Source organism: Symphalangus syndactylus, chromosome 17 (genome assembly GCF_028878055.3).
Source record: "Symphalangus syndactylus isolate Jambi chromosome 17, NHGRI_mSymSyn1-v2.1_pri, whole genome shotgun sequence".
NCBI classification, from domain to species: Eukaryota; Metazoa; Chordata; class Mammalia; order Primates; family Hylobatidae; genus Symphalangus; species Symphalangus syndactylus.
In genome coordinates, this window is record NC_072439.2 from 22,190,075 (window position 1) to 22,210,500 (window position 20,426).

Here is a 20,426-nt window from a genome sequence, read left to right on the forward strand (position 1 = left end):
TTAGACAGAGTCTCACTCTGTCGCCCAGGCTGGAGGGCAGTGGCACGATCTCGGCTCACTGCAACCTCCACCTCCTGGGTTCAAGGGATTCTCCTGCCTCAGCCTCCCAAGTAGCTGGGGCTACAGGTGCATGCTACCACGCCTGGCTAATTTTTTGTATTTTAGAGATGGGGGTTTCACTGTGTTAGCCAGGATGGTCTCGATCTCCTAACCTTGTGATCCGCCCGCCTCGGCCTCCCAAAATGCTGGGATTACAGGCGTGAGCCACCACGCCCGGCCACTGTACCCTCTTCTATCTCACTGTAACCTCTTCCTTTTAGTCTGGGTGCAGGGTACCTGGAATCACAATAGCCCTAGGCATATAGTGGACCAGATGAGGCAGGCCCTGGAAAGGCTAAAAACCTCCTCAATTCTCTTGCTAATGTGGTGTTGGACAACTGCTTGGCCTTACCCTCCATAAGTTGGTTCCTTCCTTTCTTAAGCCCTTATTAGCGATCTTTCATCTTTTAATCTTTAAACCATGCTTCTTTAACCTGCTGGTAAAATTTGTGTCTTTCAGACTGCAATAGTTTCATGTCAAGTTAATCGTCATGCAAGACTTCTAGATTACTTATTAGCTGAACAGGGAGATGTTTGTACAGTCACCAAACCTCCTGCTGCACTTGAATAAATACTACTGGGCAAGTAGAGGTTAACACCTAGGCAATTTACAATCAGGAAATTGGTTACACTCTTTTGGTAAAGGAAGTCAACTTAGTGTAGAATGCTGTCAGATCAATCTTACCCTTGTAAGGCTTGTAACTTTGTTCCTCCCTTTCTTAAGCCCTTATTGGCCACCTTTCTTCTTTTAATATTTAAAGTTTTTAATCTTTAAATTTTTAATTTTTAAACCATGCTTGTTTAACCTGCTGGTAAAATTCATGTCTTTCAGACTGTAATGCTTGCATGCCAAGTTAATGGTCTTGCCAGGCTTCCAGCCTGTTTCAGAGACCACTAGCCCAGAGCCGTATCAGCCCCTTCAGCAAACCACAAGAAATTTCCACTCCTCCCGGAAACAGATGTAGGGACTATGTCCATGCTTAGCAGGAAGTAGTTCCAGAAGAGACCTTTGCCCCTTAAGAATAAGGAGAATGAAATCTCTTGGCTGGGAATGAGACAGCTGGCTGGCTTCCTATTTTGAGGTAGTTTAGTGAAAAAGAACAAAAGCCCCTTACTCAAGCTGTAGCTTATCTGCAGCAGGATAATTAAGGAATCAGAAAGACTGTGGGGTTGAGGAGGAATTATTTAATTATTCAGGTGCACTGACCCAGTCAGATTAACATCCAAAGGTCTGAGCCCTGAACAAAGAGTCAAGCTACCTTTTAAGCATTTCGTGGGGCCGGGGGAGATCTGTGCAGGGGGAAGCATATCACAGAAGTGAGAAACAAAGACAGTTATTCAATTGAGACATGCATTATATCATTTCTTTTCAAGGAACAGCATGTTTTATGACTTGAGATTATCTGTCTAGTGATCTTGCAGTTGCACAGCTAGAGAAACAGAGTCTTCACAATGCCTGGGAAAGGGAGAGATAAAGCTCACTAGCCACAGAAAAACAGGCAGTTAATTTTAAAGGACTCCAGCTCTTTCTCTTCCTCAGGGGGAATTGGGTTTTCTTACATACAACTAAGCTTTGCTTACACATTCTTTATTTCTTTTAATTCCTGTTCTATACCTAATCTCCAGCCAGTCAGCATCAGAGGCCCAAGAAGCTATTAACCTCAAGTTCCTGCTTTAGGGGGTTAGGGACTTCCCCAGGGAGCCGCAGGAACAGCTTAAGTTTCAACTTATAGTGTTATTTTCCTTATTTCAATGCTAAAAATCATGCTCAGAGGTAGAGATTTAAAATGCCTATGTTACATGCAATGTATGAAAAAGCATGTTGAACCATTGTGCAGGTGCCAAGAAATCCCTTGTTAACACATGATGACAGGCACATCACGGCATCTGGACCCCTACAAGACAGATCCACTTGCTCCCTGTGGGGAGCAGCCTACCCTTTTCCTTTCACGGTGCTGACCTCCGTTGTGCACAAACTGAAATAAACTTTCTTTTTTTCTCTTTAATACTGTGTCTGGTAATCTCACTTGATTTCTATCTTAGGAGACTACAAGAAGCCAGAGTGATGGTAACATCTCTGTCAAGATGACATAGATTTATTTTTCCTGGCTCCTCTCTGCTAAAAACTCTGGAATAATGTAACAGACATTCTTAAGAGGACTCTGAAAGATAAAAAGAAGGAAAACTGACAAGGGGCCTTAGAACTCGAGAAACATCTCAGTGGCCCAGCATCTCTCAATTTCTCACCCAATGACAGGAGGTGGTCTAGATCCAGTGTCTTCCCCAGCCCCCTATCCAGCAGCAGAAAGCACCCAGGTAGGTGCTTTCCCCACCCTGGTGGATGGCAGAGATGAAGGAAGAGCCCTGCTGGCACCACACAGCCCAGGGAAGTACTCTCCATCCTTTTGTGCCAGTGTCTGCTACACCTAACCTAGCAGCACAAACAGGCCCCAAGAAAATGCTTTTAACCTCCATTTAACTCCTAACAGGAATTGGGTGTGAGCTCAACCAGCACCAGGCAAATGAAATAGACCAGAATAATAATGCAAGGGCTCTGAAAACTAAATTGTCATTGGAATCACAACACACAAAAGTAGGCCAGGACCTGCATGCTAACCTAAAAAGAGTGATTGCTAAAATGGAAGAGTTAAATAGGATCCAGGATCTCCTCTCATAATATCAGAAATGTCCAGGATATAATTTAAAAAATCACACATAATATGAACAATCAGAAAAATCACAACTTGAATGAGAAAAGCCAATCAACAACCTAACACTGAGATGAATCAGATTTTGGAATTATCTGACAAAGATCTAAAGTAGCCATCATAAAAATGTTTCACCAGGCAAGTAGAAATTCCTTGCAAAGATGGGAAAGAAAAGAAAATCTCACCAAAGAAATGGAAAATATATTCTTGAAGAACAAAATGAAAATGATAAAACTGAAAAATATAATAACTAAAATAAAAACTCACTGGAAAGGCTCAAGAGCAGAGTAACTATGACAAAAGAAATAAGAAGTGAACTTGAAGATAGAACAATAAAAATTACCCAAGCCAAAAAAACAGAGAAACAATCAACTTTAAAAAAGAGAAACAGAAAATGACTAACAAAGGCTCAGAGAACCTGCAGGACAATTATAAAATAGCTAACATTCGTATTATCAGATTAACAGAAGGAGAAAAGAAAGTGGGGCTGAAAAATATTTGAAGAATAATGACCAAACCTTCCCAAATTTGGCAAAAGACATAAACCTACAGATGCAAGAAGCTAAACAGAATAAATCTGAGGGATTCCATGCCAAAACACAGTATAACTAACTTATGAAAACAAAGGCAAACAAACAATGAAACTATCTTGGAAGCAGCTAGAGAGGAATTATAAATTGTCTATAGGGAACACTGATCAAATGACAAAAAATTTCTTATCAAAAACCATGGAGAAGAAAGCCTGGAGCAATACTCTTCAAGTGCTGAAAGACAATAACTATCTGCTGAGAATCTTTTTTTTTTTTTTTTTTTAAGACAGTCTCCCTCTGTCCTCCAGGCTGGAGTGCAGTGGTATGCTCTTGGCTCACTGCAACCTCCACCTCCCAGTGATTCTCCTGCCTCAGCCTCCCAAGGAGCTGTGACTACAGGCACCTGCCACCATGCCCGGCTAATTTTTGTACTTTTATTAGAGACAGGGTTTCACCATGTTGGCCAGGCTGGTCTGGAACTCCTGACCTTGTGATCTGCCCACCTCAGCCCCCCAAAGTGCTAGGATTACAGGCATGAGCCACTGTGCCCAGCCGAGAATCTTATATCCTGCAAAACTATCTACAGGGTATGAAGAAGAAATAAAAAGCTTTTAGATGAAGGAAGACTACAAGACTTTGCCATCAGCAGAATTATTTTTAGAGAATGATTAAAGGAAGTTCTCCAAACTCCAAATGATTATGGGAAAAGGCTCAGAACTTTAGAAAGGAAGGAAGAATAGAAGAATGGACAAAAATAGTGATAAATATAGCAGATTACCCTTCTCATGAGTTTTTAAAAATCGTAGTTGGTTGAAGAAAAAATTATAGTATTATCTATAATTCCTATATAGTCTATAGGAAGAGACAATACTTAAAATAGTTATATGTATATACACACACACATATGTATAAGTGGGAGGGTAAAAGGATCTATATGGATGTAAAGTTTCAACACTTCAATCAAAGTGGTAAAAGATTCATAAGTTGGATTATAATCAGTTACATATGTATATTGTAGTACTAGAGCAAGTGCTAAGAAAATTCTACAAATTATGTATTCAAAAATAATATAAATCAAAATGGAATGCTAAAAAATGCTCATGTAACTCACAGGAATGCCAGAAAAATAAGAACGAGAAATGGAACAAATGGAAGATGAATATTAAAATGTTAAACTTAAGTCCAAACATATCAATAACTACTTTAAATGTAAATAGTCTATCTGCTTACATGAAATAAAAGGCCAGAGATTGGTAGAGTGGATTTAAAAAATGATCCAACTAGATACTGTCTCCAAAAAACTTTACTCCATATATAACAACATAAGTAGGTTGAAAATAAAAGAATAGAAAAATATTAATTTTATTAATTTATATTATTATAAATATAAATTTTAGGCTGGGCACAGTGGCTCACCCCTGTAATCCCAGCACTTTGGGAGGCCAAGGCAGGTAGATCACTTGAGGTCAGGAGTTCAAGACCAGCATGGTCAACATGGTGAAACTCCGTAGCTACTAAAAATACAAAAATTAGCCAGGCGTGATCACAGGTGCCTGTAATCCCAGCTACTTGGGAGGCTGAAGTAGGAGAATTGCGTGAACCTGGGAGGCAGAGGCTGCAGTGAGCTGAGATCATGCCACTGCACTCCAGCTTGGGCAACAGAGCAAGACTCTGTCTAAAAAAAAATAATAATAATATATATATATAATTTTAAATATAAATTTTTAAAAGGAAGGAAGTACTATATTAATACGACAATACTTTGCTTCAGAGCGAAAAACATTGCTAAAAACAAAGGATCATTCTGCCAAGACATTGCAATCCTAAGGTATATGTACCAAACAACAGAGATTCAAGTACATGAAGCAAAAACTGATAGAGCTGAAAGGTGAAACAGAAAAGTCCACAAATATAGTTGGAGAATTAAAAACCTCACTCTCACCAAATTGATAGAACTACCAGGGATAAAATATGTGAGAATATCAAAGAACTGAATAACAGCATCAGTCAACAGGATCTAATTGATATTTATAGAATGCTCTATTCAACAATAGACAAATCCACAAATACATTTGGGAAATTCAAAGCCTTGCTTTTGTTAGCAACAACAACAGCAAAGTAGTTCTTTTGTTTCATTGATTTTCTCATGTTCAGTTTTATTAATTTCTGCTCTTTATTATTTCCTTTCTTCTGCTTTGTGTTTGTTTTGGTCTTTTACTACTTTCTTGTGTAAGAAGAGCTTAGAATATTGGTTTGAGAGCTTTCCTCTTTCCTAATGTAAATATTTAATGCCATAAATTTCCCTTTAGCTATATCCCACATATTTTGAAATATCTTCTTCCCACATATTTTGAAATATCTTCTTTTCATTTTCATTTAATTGTATGTATTTTCAATACTTCCTCTTTGGCCCATGGATTATTTAGAAGTGAGTTGCTCAATATCCTTGTGAGTGGAGATTTTCCTGTTTTTCTGTTATTCATTTCAAGCTGATTCCATTATGATCAGAGAACATCTCCTATAGAATTTCAATTATAGGCAGAGAGGAAGTGTGAATGTCAAATGTTACAGGGAAGGAACTAGAGGCAGGTGGCAAATAATGGGTCATTGGAGAGTTTAGCAAAACGTTCAGTGCCTATGGAAGTCAGATTGTGGGATCCAGAGCATAAAGGAATTAAGTTAGAAATTGCCCGCAAGCCTGAATTTAGCTGGAGAGAGTAAATTCTCTCCCACTGTGCTCCGGTCTATAAAGCCAAGACTAGTCAGAGGGGCCCAGGGGTCTGGGATGGTGTAGCCAGTGCACATGCTGCAGGGGAGGCAGATAAGCAGGGAGAGGCCGAAAGGCTCAGATACACAAATACCCTTGTTTGGGCTCAGAGCAGGGCTGCCAGTGGAGGGATGGATGCGATTTCTCTGACCATAAGGAAGTGTCCCCAGAGTTTATTTCCTGGGTCACCAAAGGGTTTCCTGAGAATTGATATAATACAGGGTAAGGCACAGGGGTGTGTACACACACACACACACACACACACACACCACTTGGGCCTTAAAAGGAGTGAGAAAGAAGACCCAAGGGGATTGTCACATACAGAGTATTAATTTGTGAGATCTCCCACCACAACTACCCCATTTCTGAGGACTCTGGCTGTGGAGAGCGATGATGAATTTTGAAGGCAGGAAGCTTCTTTCTGTGATCAACCAGGGGAAACCCCAAGGCTTAGAGAGAATTGAGGGCCAGAAACACCCATGAAACTCACCCTGATTCTTTCCCTTCACCTCCCATTTGTCTCTGAGTACCTCAAACTACAAGAGGGGTATCGCACACGAGGATTTGATTTTCTTTTTTCTTTTTCTCCCCAGGCCAGAGTGCAGTGGCATGATCACGGCTCGCTGCAGCCTCAGACTCCTAGGATCAAGCAATCCTCCCACCTTAGCCTCCTGAATGGTGGAGACTACAGGTGCACGCCACCACACTCAGTTTATTTTTGTATTTTTTGTAGAGAAAAGGTCTCACTATGTTGCCCAGGCTGGTCTTGACCTTGTGGCCTCAAGTGATCCTCCTGCCTCAGCCTCCCAAGTAGCTGGGACTACAAGCGTGCACCACGGTGCCTGGCTAATTTTTGTATTTTTTTGTAGATACAGGGTCTCACTATGTTGGTCTTGAACCAGGCTGGTCTCAAACTCATGGCCTTAAGCCATCCTCCTGCCTCAGCCTCCCAAAATGCTGGAATTATAAGCTGAGCCACTGCGCCTGGCCTCACACAGAGAATTTTCACATCTTGGTTTGCAATTGCTGTTTCCTCCTAGGAATCCTGACGTCTCCTGCTCCCAGTCCTTATCTCTCTCAGGGACCCAGCAGCCCCTTCCACCAACTTTTCGACCCCCCAGGGACCCAGGCATCCTTTTCCCAAAGCTTCCACTTCCTGTGGGTCTCCTGCCCCTGCTTGTTTCTTGTTATCTCTGGCTTTTAGCCAGTCTCCTATTTACTCACTTCATTTTCCTGGTTGACTTTATGTCCAGTCAACTCTGAGCCTTTATCTTTCCCTCTGGGAATGTGCCTTGGGTGGGCGTGGGGATTGGTCAGAGCTCCAGGGAGAGAGAAGCCCCCGCATCCACTTTGGCCTCCCAGAGGCCCAGGCTCCTGTGATAAGAGGGGAGGAGCCCCAGCGAAGCAGCTGCTAGGGTGTTGGTCCAAGAGGGCACCCAGGCTTTGCAGCTGCTGGTCCCAGGGGAGACGCCCCCAGCAAACAATGAGATCCCAGGTCAGGGAGAAGGCAGGCAGGGCGTGGGTCAGGCCAGCCCCTCAGAGGAGCTGACTCCAGCTGAGAAAGCCCAACTTTCAGCTCATTCTTCTGCTCCTTGTGTGCAACCTAGACCTCTACCTCCCATCTCAGGCAAATTCTGGGGTGATGGAGAGGCACAGAGTCCCCTAAACCTGTTCAGCTAGCCCTTGCTAAGAGCAAACCCTCCCTACACACACAAAAAAACTCCAGAACCAACAGGTCCTGGCTCTTCCTCAGTCCCCACAGGCTGGGGAGTCCCTGGCCACCTATATCCTGTTTCCAGCACCGCTGAGGGGCAGGTGTCTGGGATCAGAAGTAGAATCCGGGTGTCTGTGTGGAACCAGGAAACAGAGCCCATTGTCCCTTCTTCACACACCGCCTCAGTCCGAATGCCCACCTGCATCCTGGCCTGCGCCCACACCAGAAGAGGCTACCCCCAGCTCTACAGTCGTTGAGAATTTCTTTACATCTCTGGGACGTAAAGATGCCCAGAGAGGCTGGTTTTGGTGTTCCCGTTTTGCAGATGAGAAACCGCAGAGGCCCCGCTGGGCTGCGGTGGAGGTCTTGTGTCCCACTCCATAGCCTCAGACTCCTGCCCATCCCAGACACCTGCCTCTAGTGGTGTCTGGAAGCAGGATGTGGGTGACTAGGGACTCCCCAGCCTGTGGGGACTGAGGAGGAACCAGGACCCGGATATGGGTCCCTCATTGTTGTTCCTGGCAGGAGCCAAAGGAAGGAATCTAGCCACTAAACCAGCAAATATGACCACATGCCACCTCCCGCCCTTGCTGCCCACACCCCCACTCCACCCCACCTCCACCTGGGGATCCAGGCACTCAGCTGCCTGCTCCCCAGCTGTCTCCCTCAGGGACCCCACCTTTCCAGGACCAAACTTTCCAGAAGGCTTCCAGAGAGTGGCCACCAGCTGTCCTCACTCCCTTCTTGGAACCCTGGCATCCAGAATCACCGTCCCTCCTTCCCAGACCTTCACAGTTTCCCGTTTCATCTGGCCCTGAGGACCGCAGCCTCCTCCAGGAAGTTGGCATCATCTGCCTGGCACGTGGCCCAGGGTGTGGTCTGAGGGGCCCAGAAACTCCACTATATAGCCGTGCCACAGGGCTGGCCCTGCAGCTCCAGGGACCTGCAGGTGAGAAGGGCTGGGGTCCCCTTTGGAAGTGGGACGGCAGGTCCCCTACTCTTGCCCCTGGCTGTAGGCCTTCTCATCCTACCCCTAGACCCACAAGACAGCCAACTCTCCACCCCGTCCCTGGCTTCTGCCCTCCCCACCCCACCTCCAGACTGACTGGACAGCCAGCCTCCCCTATACACACACACTGGTCCTTGGATCTATACCCCCTGGCCCAATCTGCCTGACTTCTTTCCCCACCTCAGCCTTCATGGTCCCAGGTGGCCCTTGTCATGAGAGTGGGCCCTTCTGCCCAGGACAGTCTCCAGCAGAGGCGGTGGATCAGCCTTCTATGATCCTTTCTCTTTTCCTACTGCAGCCATGGGTGCCCTGTGGAGCTGGTGGATACTCTGGGCTGGAGCAACCCTCCTGTGGGGTAAGTCAGATCAAGACCCTCTCCATGTCCTTGTTCCAATCTGGGGAACTCTGCCTGGGTCCACGCCTTCCATGTGTGCCTCCTCCACATGTCACCCCAGGCTAGCTGAGACAGGAGAGAGGCCCTTAGGCTCTGCAGAGGGATGTGGTAGAATTCACCAATTCTCACCCTTTTCTGGATGGGAGCACAGGTAAAAACCTTAGTCCCCAAACTCAAGTGTGCAAGAACTTTCTTGATTTTCTGCAACTCAACTAAGGTTTTGACTCTGAGCCTCATTCGGCTGAGTTGATGGAAAATTTCACGAAAGTCATTCTTGGAGGGTGTTGTCCCCAGTTCTCCCAGGGATGTGTCCAGAACTAAAATTTTAGATAAAGCCAAAGTACTGGGGTGAGGATGGGATATGAGGGCTCTCTCATCACCAGTCAGCATCCATCTAGGTTACTTTTGAAATGTCCATTGTCCCTGATCCCCTGGCCCCCTGGGATATCCTTCAAGGCCCCCTTTATATGGAAGGTGGTCATTCCATAGCCCCCACACTCTCTTCAAGATTCCTTAGACCTCTCTCTCTTTCCTCAGCTCCAGGGACGCTCTTCCTAGTTGGGGGTGGTCAGAAGCCCCCACTGCCATCTGTTTCTAGGAGACAATTCATCCACCCTTCCATAATCCTCTTCTTCTCTTTATCTCCTTTTCACAAACCCCCAAGCCCCATTATTATTATTATTATTATTATTTGAGATGGAGTTTCACTCTTGTTGCCTGGACTGGAGTGCAATGGTGCAATCTCAGCTAATTGCAACCTCCACCTCCCGGGTTCAAGCGATTCTCCTGCCTCAGCCTCCCTAGTAGCTGGGATTACAGGTGCCCCATGCCACCATGTCTGGCTAATTTTGTATTTTTAGTAGAGATGGAATTTCACCATGTCAGTCAGTCTGCTTACGAACTCCTGACCTCAAGTGATCCACCCTCGTTGACCTCCCAAAGTGCTGGGATTACAGGCGAGAGCCACCGCGCCTGGCCCCCACAAGTCCTATTAAGACAAAAACCAGCTGGGTGCAGTGGGTCACGTCTGTAATCCCAGCACTTCGGGAGGCTGATGCAGGAGGATCACTTGAGCCCAGGAGTTCAAGACCAGCTTGGGCAACAAAGTGAGACCCTGCCTCTAGAAAAAAATAAAAAAATAAGCCAGGCACATAGTGCGTGCCTGTGGTCCCAGCTATACCAGAAGCTGAGACAGGAGGATGCCTTGAGCCCAGGAGGTTGAGGCTGCAGTGTGTTGTGTTTAAGCCACTGCACTCCAGTTTGTAAAAAGATGGAAATCATACACTGGCAGCAGAGTATATCCACCTTGAGCCCCAAAGTGCTTAAAACAATCGTGGGTTGGAGATTTCACATGAAAATTCAGATAGCCAGTTTCTCTTTAAAAGCAGAAAGAACGGCCGGGTGTGGTGGCTCACGCCTGTAATCCCAGCACTTTGGGAGACCGAGGCAGGTGGATCACCTGAGGTCAGGAATTTGAGACCAGCCTGGCCAACATGGTGAAACCCTGTCTCTACTAAAAATACAGAAATTAGCTGGGCATGGAAACCGGGAGGCGGAGGTTGCAGTGACCCAAGATCGCGCCACTGCACTCTAGCCTGGGTGACAGAGTGAGACTCCATCTCAAAAGAAAAAAAGAAAAAATACAAAAGTTAGCTGTGTGTGGTGGTACACACCTGTAGTCCCAGCTACTCGGGAGGCTGAGGCAGTAGAATCACTCGAACCTGAGAGGCGGAGGTTGTGGTGAGCCGAGATCGCGCCACTGCACTCCAGCCTGGGTGACAGAGCGAGACTCCGTCTCAAAAGAAAAAAAAGAAAAGAAAAACAGGAAGGTCTTACAATTTAAAAAAGCTCACATTCTTTCATTATAACAGGTGAAAGCTAGTACCAACAATCCACTTTATTTTTTTTTACTAGTTTATATATTTTTAAATTTTTTTGTTTTTATGGGTACATAGCAGTTGTCTGCATTTATGGGGTACCTGTGATATTTTGATACAGGCATACAGTGTGTAATGATAAAATCAGGGTAACTAGTGCATCCCTCACTTCAAGCATTTGTCATTTCTTTGTGTTAGGAACATTCCAATTCCACTGTCAGTTATTTTAAAATATGCCATAAATTATTGTCAACAATAGTCATCCTGTTCTGCTACAAAATACTAGATTTTATCCATTTTATCTAACTGTTTAACTGTATTTTTGTACCCATTAACCATATCTACTTATCCCCCCGTCCCCACTATCTTTTCCAGCCTCTGGTAATCATCATAACCATCATTTTACTCTCTAATTCTATGAGTTCATCAGTTAAAAATTTTAAACTCCCATATACGAGTGAGAACATGTGAAATTTGTCTTTCTGTACTGGCTTATTTCACTTAACATCATGTCCTCCAGTTCCATCCATGTTGTTGCGAATGACAGGATCTCATTCCTTTTTTTTGTGACCGAGTCTCACTCTGTTGCCCAGGCTGGAGTACAGTGACGCGATCTTGGCTCACTGCAACCTCCGCCTCCCAGGTTCAAGCGATTCTCATGCCTCAGCCTCCCGAGTAGCTGGGATTACAGGTACATGCCACCACTCCTGGCTAATTTTTGTATTTTTAGTAGAGACGGGGTTTCACCATGTTGGCCAGGCTGCTCTCGAACTCCTGACCTCAAGTGATCCACCTGCCTTGGCCTCCCAAAGTGCTGGGATTATAGGTGTGAGCCACTGTGCCGGGTGATCTCATTCTTTTTTTATGGTGGATAATTCTCCATTATTTGTACATACCAAATTTCCTTTATCCACTCATCTGTTGATGGACACTTAGGGTGATTCCGTATCTTGGCTATTAGGAATAGTGCTGCAATAAACATGGGAGAGCAGATGTCTCTTGCATATACTGACTTCCTGTCTTGGAAGGAAAGGAATTGCTGGATCATACAGTAGTTCTAGTTTTAGTTTTCTGAGAAACCTTCATACTATTATCGATAGTGATTGTACTGATTTACAGTCCTACCAACAGCGTAAAAGGGTTCCCTTTTCTCCACATGCTCACCAACATTCATTATTGCCTTTCTTTAGGATGAAAGCCATTTTAACTCGAGTGAGATGATATCTCATTGTGGTTTTAATTTGCATTTTTCTGATGATTAGTGATGTTGAGCATTTTTTTATATACCTGCTGGCCATGTGTATGTCTTCTTTGAGAAATGTCTATTCAGATCTTTTGCCCACTTTAAAATAAGATTAATCTGGGCGTGGTGGCTCATGCCTCTAATCTCAGCACTTTGGGAGGCCGAGGCAGGCAGATCACTTGAGGTCAGGAGTTCGAGACCAACCTGGCCAGCATGGTGAAACCCTGTCTCTATTAAAAATACAAAAATTAGCCAGGCATGGTGGCACATGCCTGTAATCCCAGCTACTTGGAAGGCTGAGGCAAGAGAATCACTTGAACCCAGGAGGCAGAGGTTGCAGTGAGGTGAGATCGTGCCACTGCAGTCCAGCCTGGGTGACAGAGCAAGACTCTATCTCAAACACACACACACACACACACACAAACACACACAGATCAGATTATTTGATTTTTTTCCTATTGAGTTGTTTGAGCTCCTTTTTTATTCTAGTTATTAATCCCTTGTCAGTACCATCTAGAAATGCTACTGATTTTTGTATGTTGATTTTGTATCCTGCAAATTTAGTGAATTTGTTTATCAGTTCTAATAGCTTTTTGATGGAGTCTTTGGGCTTTTTTTTTAAATATAAGATTATATCATCTGCAAACAAGGATAATTTGACTTCTTTTTTTTTTTTTTTTTTTCCAATCTGGATACCTTTATTTCTTTCTCTTGTCTAATTGCTTTAGCTAGATGGGTTGTAAATATTTTCTCCCATTCTGTCAGTTGTGTCTTCACTTTGTGGATTGTTTCTGTTAGGTAACATGGGGTACCTTAAAATGGCGCCATACCTTAAGATGGGGCCGGTTCCAGGTTCTTCTCCCCTCCTTGACCGGGCACTGTCTGAACCCGCCAAAGAAGGGCCAATCAGAAAGAAGCATCTCCCGCCTTCCCTTGGGCCCGCCCCTAGCCCAATCCACGTAGGCCCAAGGGATATAAAACCCAGCACACCAGCAGCCCTCTCTCTCTTCTCTTCCTTTTCCTTGCGTGGTGCCTCTGGATACCTCCAATAAAGATCTCTTGACGGCGACCGGTGTAGTTTGGTCTCCGCCCAGCCCCTTTCAGTTTCCTTTGCTGAGCAGAAGCTTTTTAGGTTGATGTGATCCCATTTGTCCATTTTTCTTTGGTTGCCTGTGCCTTTGATGTATTACTTAATAAATTTTTGCCCAGACCAATGAACTGGAGAGTTTCCTAAATGTCTTCTTATAGTAGTTTCATAGTCTGAGGTCTTAGATTTAAGTTTTTAATCCATTCTGATTTGATTTTTGTATATGGTGAGAGATAGGGGTCTAGTTTCACTCTTCTGCACATGGATATCCAGTTTTCCCAGCACCATTTATCTTCAGTAAATGCAGTGTATGTTCTTGGGATCTTTGTCAAAAATGAATTCACTGCAGGTGGCTTTGTTTCTGGGTTCTATATTCTGTTCCACTGGTCCATGTGTTTGTTTTTATGCGAGTACCACACTGTTTTGGTTACTGTAGTTTTGCAGTATAATGTGAAGTCAGGTAATGTGATTCCTCCAGTTTTGTTCTTTATGCTCAGGATGGCGTTGGCTATTCTGGGTATTTTGTGTTTCCACATAAATTTTGGGATTAGTCTTCTATTTCTGTGAAGAATGTCACTGGTATTTTTATAGAGATTGCATTGAATCGGTAGATTGCTTTGGCTAGTATGGACATTTTAACAATATTGTGTCTTCCAATCCATGAACATGGAATATCTTTCCATTTTTTTTTTGGTGTGTGTCCTCTTCCATTTGTTTCATTACTGCTTTATAGTTTTCATTGTAGAGATCTTTCATTTATTTGGTTTATTCCTAGGTGTTTTATTTTATTTGTGGCTATTGTAAATGGGATTACTTTCCTTTTTTTTCAGATTGTTTGCTGTTAGCATATAGAAATGCTACTGATTTTTGTATGCTGATTTTGTATCCTGCAAGTTTAGTGAATTTGTTTATCAGTTCTAATAGCTTCTTGATGAAGTCTTTAGGAGTCTTTAGGTTTTCTTTTTTTTTTTTTTTTTTGAGATGGAGTTTTGCTCTTGTTGCCCAGGCTGGAGTGCAATGGTGCCATCTTGGCTCCCTACCTTCTCCACCTCCCAGGTTCAAGCAATTCTCCTGCTTCAACCTCCCGAGTAGCTGGGATTACAGGTGTCTGCCACCATGCAAGGCTAATTTTTTTTGTGTGTGTTTTTAATAGGGACAGGTTTCACCATGTTGGCCAGGATGGTCTCAATCTCTTGACCTCTTGATCTGCCCACCTCGGCCTCCCAAAGTGCTGGGATTACAGGCTTGAGCCACTGCACCCAGCCAAAGTTGTTTTTTTTTGAGACAGAGTCTTGCTCTGTCATCCAGGCTGGAGTGCGGTGGCATGATCTTGGCTCACTGCAACCTCCACCTCCTGGGTTCAAGCAGTTCTCTTGCCCCAGCCTCCCGAGTAGCTGGGACCACAGGTGTGTGCAACTACACCCAGCTAATTTTTGTATTTTTTTTTTTAGTAGAGATTGGGTTTCACCATGTTGGCCAGGCTGGTCTTGAACTCCTGACCTCAGGTGATCCACCCACCTTGGCCTCCTAAAGTGCTGGGGTTATAGGCGTGAGCTACCAAGCCCAGCTGTCTTTAGGTTTTTCTAAATATAAGATTTTATCATCTGCAAACAAAGATAATTTGACCTCTCTTTTTCCATTTTGGATGCCCTTTATTTTTTTCTATTGTCTAAGTGGTTTAGCTAGGGCTAATAATAATATGTTGAAGAATAGTGGTGAAAGTGGACATCCTTGCTGTGTTCTAGATCTTAGAGCAAAGGCTTTCAGTTTTTCCCCATTCAGTATGATACCAGCTGTGGGTCTGTTGTACATGGCTTTCATCATGTTGGGGTGTGTTCCTTCCGTATCTACTTTCTTGAGAGTTTTTACCATGAAAGCATGTTAAATTTTATCAAATGCTTTTCTGACATCAATTGAAGTGATCATATAGTTTTGGTCCTTTATTCTGTTGATAAGATGTATCACACTGATTGATTTCCATAAGCAACAACCCACTTTAGATGGTGTAGGAATGCTTCAGTTCCACAGTCGCCCCCTCCAGGACTGTTTCACACATTTATATTTCTTGCCTGGCCCCATCAGCATTTGAGTTTGAGAGCCCTGTCTAAGGTGTTTAGATTTTTGAAAAACAAAATCCAGGAAGGCTTGTAGACGAAAGCTGCATGAATCAGAAAAAAGCAAAGAGAAGGGCGGTGGGGAAAAGCCCAAGTTAATACTTCAACATGTTTCTGGGTGTAGAGCAAAAGTGGGGAGGATTGGATAAGTGGACCCACAACTGTATTTTCCCAAACAGGACTGACCCAGGAGGCTTCAGTGGACCTCAAGAACACCGGCAGGGAGGAATTCCTCACAGCCTTCCTGCAGAACTATCAGCTGGCCTACAGCAAGGCCTACCCCTGCCTCTTTATCTCCAGTCTGTCAGAGAGCCCCGCTTCAGTCTCCATCCTCAGCCAGGCAGACAACACCTCAAAGAACGTCACAGTGAGGCCCGGGGAATCGGTCATGGTCAACATCAGTGCCAAGGCTGAGATGATAGGCAGCAAGATCTTCCAGCATGCGGTGGTGATCCATTCTGACCATGCCATCTCTGTGCAGGCACTAAATGCCAAGCCCGACACAGCGGAGCTGACACTGCTGCGGCCCATCCAGGCCCTAGGCACCGAGTACTTTGTGCTCACACCCCCCGGCACCTCAGCCAGGAATGTCAAGGAGTTTGCCGTGGTGGCTGGTGCCTCAGGTGCCTCGGTCAGTGTCACGCTGAAGGGGTCAGTGACATTCAACGGCAACTTCTATCCAGCAGGCAGTGTCCTAAGAGTGACTCTACAGCCCTACAATGTGGCCCAGCTACAGAGCTCAATGGATCTCTCGGGGTCAAAGGTTACAGCTAGTAGCCCCGTGGCTGTGCTCTCCGGCCACAGCTGTGCCCAGAAACATACGACCTGCAACCACGTGGTCGAGCAGCTGCTACCCACATCTGCCTGGGGCACCCACTATGTAGTACCCACGCTGGCCTCCCAGGCTCGCTATGATTTGGCCTTCGTTGTGGCCAGCCAGGCCACAAAGCTGACCTACAACCATGGGGGTATCACTGGCTCCCGTGGGCTCCAGGCAGGTGATGTGGTAGAGTTTGAGGTCCGGCCATCCCGGCCACTCTACCTGTCTGCAAATGTGGGCATCCAGGTCGTGCTATTTGGCACAGGTGCCATAAGGAATGAAGTGACTTATGACCCCTACCTGGTCCTGATCCCAGATGTGGCAGCCTACTGCCCTGCCTATGTGGTCAAGAGTGTACCAGGCTCTGAGGGCGTGGCCCTGGCGGTGGCACAGACAAAGGCTATCAGCGGGCTGACCATAGATGGGCAGGCAGTGGGGGCCAAGCTCACCTGGGAGGCTGTGCCAGGCAGTGAGTTCTCGTATGCTGAAGTGGAGCTCGGCACAGCTGACACGATCCACACGGCCGAGGCCACCACCAACTTCGGGCTGCTCACCTTCGGGCTGACCAAGGCTATAGGCTACGCAACAGCAGCTGATTGCGGCCGGAGTGAGTAATGGAAAATGTCCCCTGGTCCTGTCCACCTGGTGACCGCTTTTCTACCCACCTACTCCTCTGCGGCTTTCGGGATCCTAGTTGTCCTCCCCTCACTTACCTTCTCTGCGACATCCTTCCTCAAGTCTTCTCAGCCCCTCCCATCCTCCCAGAAACAATATGCTAAATATTTAGCAACCAGGGAGAGCTGGGGCACTACCAGTCAGAAGAGACAGCAGCCAGAGCACTGTGACAGGGTCCTGAAGCCCCCATCATGCTGGCATCAGCCCCTGTCTGTTGGTTTGTTCTGGAAAGGGCCCTAGGGGAGAGCCAGGGTGCTGAGAAGGAGGGATCTTTGGGGTTGCGGGGGACAGTCAGGTCAGCAGCTTCTTACCAACCAGTTTGGAAATATTTTGATATTTTAGCAACTGACATAGCCACACCAGTTGCTAAGCCACTCTCCACACCTCATGTAGGAATGTTGATACCCAAACTTAGGAGGTCTAAATGTATGATAATAAGATGACTACGTGTTGGGGAGGGGGAGTATCTTGCAATCTTTCTAGGTGTTTAACGTGTTTTTGACACAGTTAATGTATACGACCTGGCAGTTTGTGTGACCTCAGGCTCAGCCCATGAGACGCTGTCAGTGTAGTGCAGGGTCCCAGGGTTCAAATCCCAGCTCTACTGTGTGATTTTGGATAAGTGACTTCATCTCTCTGGGCTTCAGTTTCCACATCTGTAAAATGGGGATAACTGCTTCTCCCTCAAAACTTTTTTTGTCTTAGAGACAGGGTGTCACTCTGTCACTCGGGCTGGAGTGCAGTGGTGTGATCACAGCTCACTGTAGCCTCGAACTCTTGGACTAAAGCAATCCTCCCTCAGCCTCCCAAGTAGCTGAGACTATAGGCACGCACCACCACACCCAGCTAATTTTTAATTTATATTTTGTAGAGATAGGGTCTTGCCATGTTGCCCAGGCTGGTCTCAAACTCCTGGGCTCAAGCGATCCTCCTGCCTCAGCCTCTCAAAGGGCTGGAATTACAGGCCAGAGCCACCACACCCAGCTGCAAAAACTTTTGAGGACTGGGAGGCAGACGGAGGAAAGGCTGTTTCTTCCCATGTAGTCCCTGCCACGCTAAGACTGTGGCGTTCCTGGTCCCTTACCCTCCAAGGCATGGAAGCCACCCAACTTTAAGGAGCCACTTTGGGCTTGAGAAATAGAATGAGGGATCAGTGGGTGATTAATTATAATGGGTAACACTCCATTTAACACCTAGGTTCAGTTCTAAAGCTTTCTCGAGTTTTAGCTTATTTAATCCTAACACCCCTCACCAAGATCCCTACGAAGGAGGTATTATTATCACCCCCCATGTTACAAATGAGGAAACTGAGGCAGAGGGAGTTTAAGACCACTTGCCCAGTGTCTCAGAGCCAGTTGGTTGAGCCAGGATTCCTACCTAGGCGGCCTGAGTCCGTAGTCCTTTTCATCTTGCTAAAGCTTGTCTTCCATTTTCTGTCTTTAAAAAAAATCCCTTAGCTCTTTTTGACCCTGGAGGGAAGGTAGGGAAGAGGGGAAAAAGGGAAAAGAAAAACACAAATTAACATTTTAATGACTGTTTCTGCCTTTTCTTATTTACTATCTTCCCTTCTTCTAGGCTGCCCTGTGTTAAACTGGAGAATCAGAAAACCTGGGGCTTTCAGAGAGGCCTGAGCAACTCTCTCCCTGTGGGGTTCCAGACCTTGGTTTCTCCACCTTTAAAATGGGCAAAAATGGGCAAAAATGGGCAGTTGTGAGCGAATTGCTCAAGCTTCCCAGGCAAGGTGGGCTCCAGGATGCCTCCCTCTGAGGCCTGAGGCAGTTTCTTCCTTCTTCCTTCTTCTTCCCCACTCCTCCTCCTCCCCCCTCCCTCCTCTTCTTCCTCCTTCTCGAACTCTTCTTTTTCTTTTTCTTTTTCTTTTTCTTCTTCTTCCTCTTCTTCTTCTTCTTCTTCTTCTTCTCTTCTTCTTCCTCTTCCTCTTCTTCTTTCTTCTTCTTTTTCTTTTCTTCTTTCTTCTTCCTTTTATTGTGAAACAGAGTCTCGCTTTGTCATGCAGGCTGGAGTGCAGTGGTGCCATCTCAGCTCACTGCAACCTTCCCCTCCTGGGTTCAAGCGATTCTCCTGCCTCAGCCTCCCGAGTAGCTGGGATTACAGGCATGTGCCACCACGCTCTGCTAATTTTTGTATTTTTAATGGAGACAGGGTTTCACTATGTTGGGCAGGCTGGTCTCGAACTCCTGACCTCAAGTGATCTGCCCGCCTCGGCCTCCCAAAGTGCCGGGATTACAAACCCGTGGACACTTCTGATTCTCTCTTTTCACCGTTCCCTTCCCTCCCCAGCTGTACTGTCCCCAGTGGAGCCCTCCTGCGAAGGCGTGCAGTGCGCAGCCGGGCAGCGCTGCCAGGTGGTAGGCGGGAAGGCCGAGTGTGTGGCGGAGTCCACCGCGGTCTGCCGCGCCCAGGGCGACCCCCATTACACCACCTTCGACGGCCGTCGCTACGACATGATGGGCACCTGTTCGTACACGATGGCGGAGCTGTGCAGCGAGGATGAAACCCTGCCCGCCTTCAGCGTGGAGGCCAAGAACGAGCACCGGGGCAGCCGCCGCGTCTCCTACGTGGGTCTCGTCACTGTGCGCGCCTACAGCCACTCCGTGTCGCTGACCCGCGGGGAAGTTGGCTTCGTCCTGGTGAGTACCTGGAGGCTTCGGGGCGTTAACATCCATGAGCTGCGGGTCCGAAGGCGGAGGCAAAGCCCAATGGCCGAACTCAAACCGGGGTGCAGAGAAGTGGGCCATGGGGTTGGAGGGTGGGGAGGCAGATTTGAAAATCTCAGTAGCAGGACCTTAGAACCCTGCCCTCCAGCCATCCCACGTCTAGAAATTTAAAGGATATTCAGAGACAGAGACTGGGGGTGGGGGGTGGGGGGGCGAATGCCAACATGGTTTATAATAGCATAAAACAAAAACAAACAAACAAAAAGTTATCCAGCAATGGGGGATTTACGTTGACCAAATAACTAAATTTAATGAGCACCTGCTATGCACCAGATATGTTTCTTAGCACTTTTCTTATCTTAATGGATTTAATGCTCACAAACTCTGTGCAGGAGGCATTATTATTATGAACATGTTCAGATTGGGAAACTGAGGTTGAGATAGGGTAGTGACTTCCCCAGGGCTCAGAGCTAGTAAGAGGTGGAGCTAAGGGCACAGGCATGCTGGCTCTGGAGTCCCTGTTCTTAATCCCTCAGCTGTCCTGACTCTGGTAAATGCATTTCTACTCAGTTCATACGAATAACAGCAGTCTAGAGCAATTACTTCCTTTTTTCTCATCATGTTGTTATGAAAAAGTTAAAATGTCCAAAGTTGAAATTCTTATACAGTGAATGCTCATATGCCAATCGCCTAGATTTTTCTTTCTTTTTTCTT

General features: G+C 45.8%; 1 protein-coding gene across 1 annotated transcript in view; it reads left to right on the forward strand.

The window, feature by feature from the left end:
* The first annotated feature begins 8,322 nt into the window (after positions 1–8,322).
* FCGBP (Fc gamma binding protein) overlaps positions 8,323–20,426 on the forward strand; it is a 90,697-nt gene continuing 78,593 nt past the window's right edge. The window contains exons 1-4 of the mRNA XM_055249854.2: positions 8,323–8,767; positions 9,126–9,182; positions 15,722–16,969; positions 19,336–19,685. Coding sequence (XP_055105829.1) covers positions 9,128–9,182; positions 15,722–16,969; positions 19,336–19,685 — 1,653 coding nt within the window. The 5' untranslated portion in view covers positions 8,323–8,767; positions 9,126–9,127. The remainder of the gene's footprint in view (positions 8,768–9,125; positions 9,183–15,721; positions 16,970–19,335; positions 19,686–20,426) is intronic.